This window comes from Morone saxatilis, unplaced genomic scaffold (genome assembly GCF_004916995.1).
Source record: "Morone saxatilis isolate NCDOM2014 unplaced genomic scaffold, NCSU_SB_2.0 Contig10, whole genome shotgun sequence".
NCBI classification, from domain to species: Eukaryota; Metazoa; Chordata; class Actinopteri; family Moronidae; genus Morone; species Morone saxatilis.
The window spans coordinates 19,573,976-19,575,675 of record NW_023339652.1 but is presented as its reverse complement, the minus strand read 5'-3'; the positions used below and the strand labels follow the sequence as shown (position 1 = coordinate 19,575,675).

Below are 1,700 nucleotides of genomic sequence, written 5' to 3'. Positions count from 1 at the left end.
ATTTTAATGCACCGACCTAATTACTTTGATACTACCGACGTATCGAGAGAAACTGCCTCGACTATTCTCGTTCACTGCAGCATTCGGCTATGTTATCTCATACAGGTGGTCAGTGAGCCACATCAGCACGCCAGCACATTGACAGGCTTGGTACAACTGGTTTTGACCCCAGGTTTGTGTGTCGTCTCCTGCATACAAATTGCCCGAATCGAGAGACGGACAACCTCTTTTCCTTAATTACAGGCATCAGGTTAACAAGTTCGGTACCCAGCCCTAGTTATTTGTCCATTTGTTAATCTGGATGTTGTACTCACAGCTGCTGTGTTTTCTTTCGGTTGGCTCCTCTGACTGTTGAGACTCCCGATCTCAGTCTGAGAGCTTGACTGAGAAATCCCCTCAAAGAAAGGCCTGTTGGTCAGATATCACAGCACATACAGGCCCCTTTTATTTGCGACAACAACAAACAACAAACAAACAAGTCGAAACAGTGTAAATATGTGTAACAGCGGTGGTGGGTGAGGGAGAGTCCAAAATGGAGGACACATTAGCTGTGTCCCAATCCAGCTTTATTTAAAAAACACATCCCATTGGCTAATCAACTTGCTACTTCAGGCTGTAGCTGAGAGGAAGTTACATATCAAATTATATGTACCGTTTGTCGATATCACACAGTGTCGACTTTGAATCTTGCTAGCGTAATGTTAGCTCTCTGGCTCGTCTTATAACATTAGCTTTCTGGCTAATATTCAACTCTGTTCCAGAATTCCTTGTTGGGCATTATCACTTACATTAATATGTATGTTGGACAGCTGAGGTGAGCTGTTTCCGCTGTCTGAGTCTGACCTGAGTTTGGGTTTGGGCGTGCTGAGGATGCTGTCGTTGTCATCCTGCTCCGGGCCGCTATCGCTCGGGTTGTAAACCTCAAGACTGTCGTACAGCAGGTCCAGGTCCTCCTCAACCTCCTGACTCTGACCCACCGGATCTGAATCCAGAACCTATGGAAAATAATCAGCCAGGCATCATTATATGTATATATCCAGAAATGTCTGGGTATCATATGAGACTAGGGCTGCGTTTCATTAGTCGTTCAACATGCCCTCGTTCACTTGCCCTCGGCACTTGCCCTCGGGGGAATCCCCGTCGCCATCATAAGTGTCGTTCAACTGAAGTGAACTTGGTGAGATGGACCTCGGAGGGCTGAGGGAGCAAGTGAACAACGATTGGTCATCCGAGGTGGATATCACACCCAAATGCATTGCAGTTTACGTCATTGCCGCTATAACTCGACGGGCTGCCAATGAGGGCAAGTGCGTTTCATTTAAATCCCCCGCTCCTCCCCCGCCCACTTTCCCTCCGCGCTCCAAGTGGCCTCCGTGCGACGTATGCTGTTACGTCATACCAAGGGCTGAGGGGAAGTGAACGAGGGGAAGTGGAACTACTAATGAAACGCAGCCTCAGAGCCAGAGTGAGGAAGGAGACCACACCCATACACAGGGCACAACGAGAACAACACAGGGAACAGCCATGGCCATGACAAACGAAATATTACAGGAAAGGCTTATTTTAAATTACACATCAGTAATCTCATATTTTTTTCATTATAAATCTTGAATTCTTTTGATAATATATGTTTTTAAATTAATTAATTTAATTTCTGAAAAATAAGATACCTCCATGTACCACTAGAAGGAGCTTGTGTA

At 45.8% G+C, this 1,700-nt stretch overlaps 1 protein-coding gene across 1 annotated transcript in view; it reads right to left on the bottom strand.

The window, feature by feature from the left end:
* Positions 1–1,147, bottom strand: part of LOC118337629 (LARGE xylosyl- and glucuronyltransferase 1-like) — a 12,514-nt gene extending 11,367 nt beyond the window's left edge. Inside the window, exons 1-2 of the mRNA XM_035674748.1 lie at positions 1,124–1,147; positions 844–995 (exon numbers count right to left, since the gene is read on the bottom strand). Coding sequence (XP_035530641.1) covers positions 844–995; positions 1,124–1,147 — 176 coding nt within the window. The remainder of the gene's footprint in view (positions 1–843; positions 996–1,123) is intronic.
* Positions 1,148–1,700: the final 553 nt, after the last annotated feature.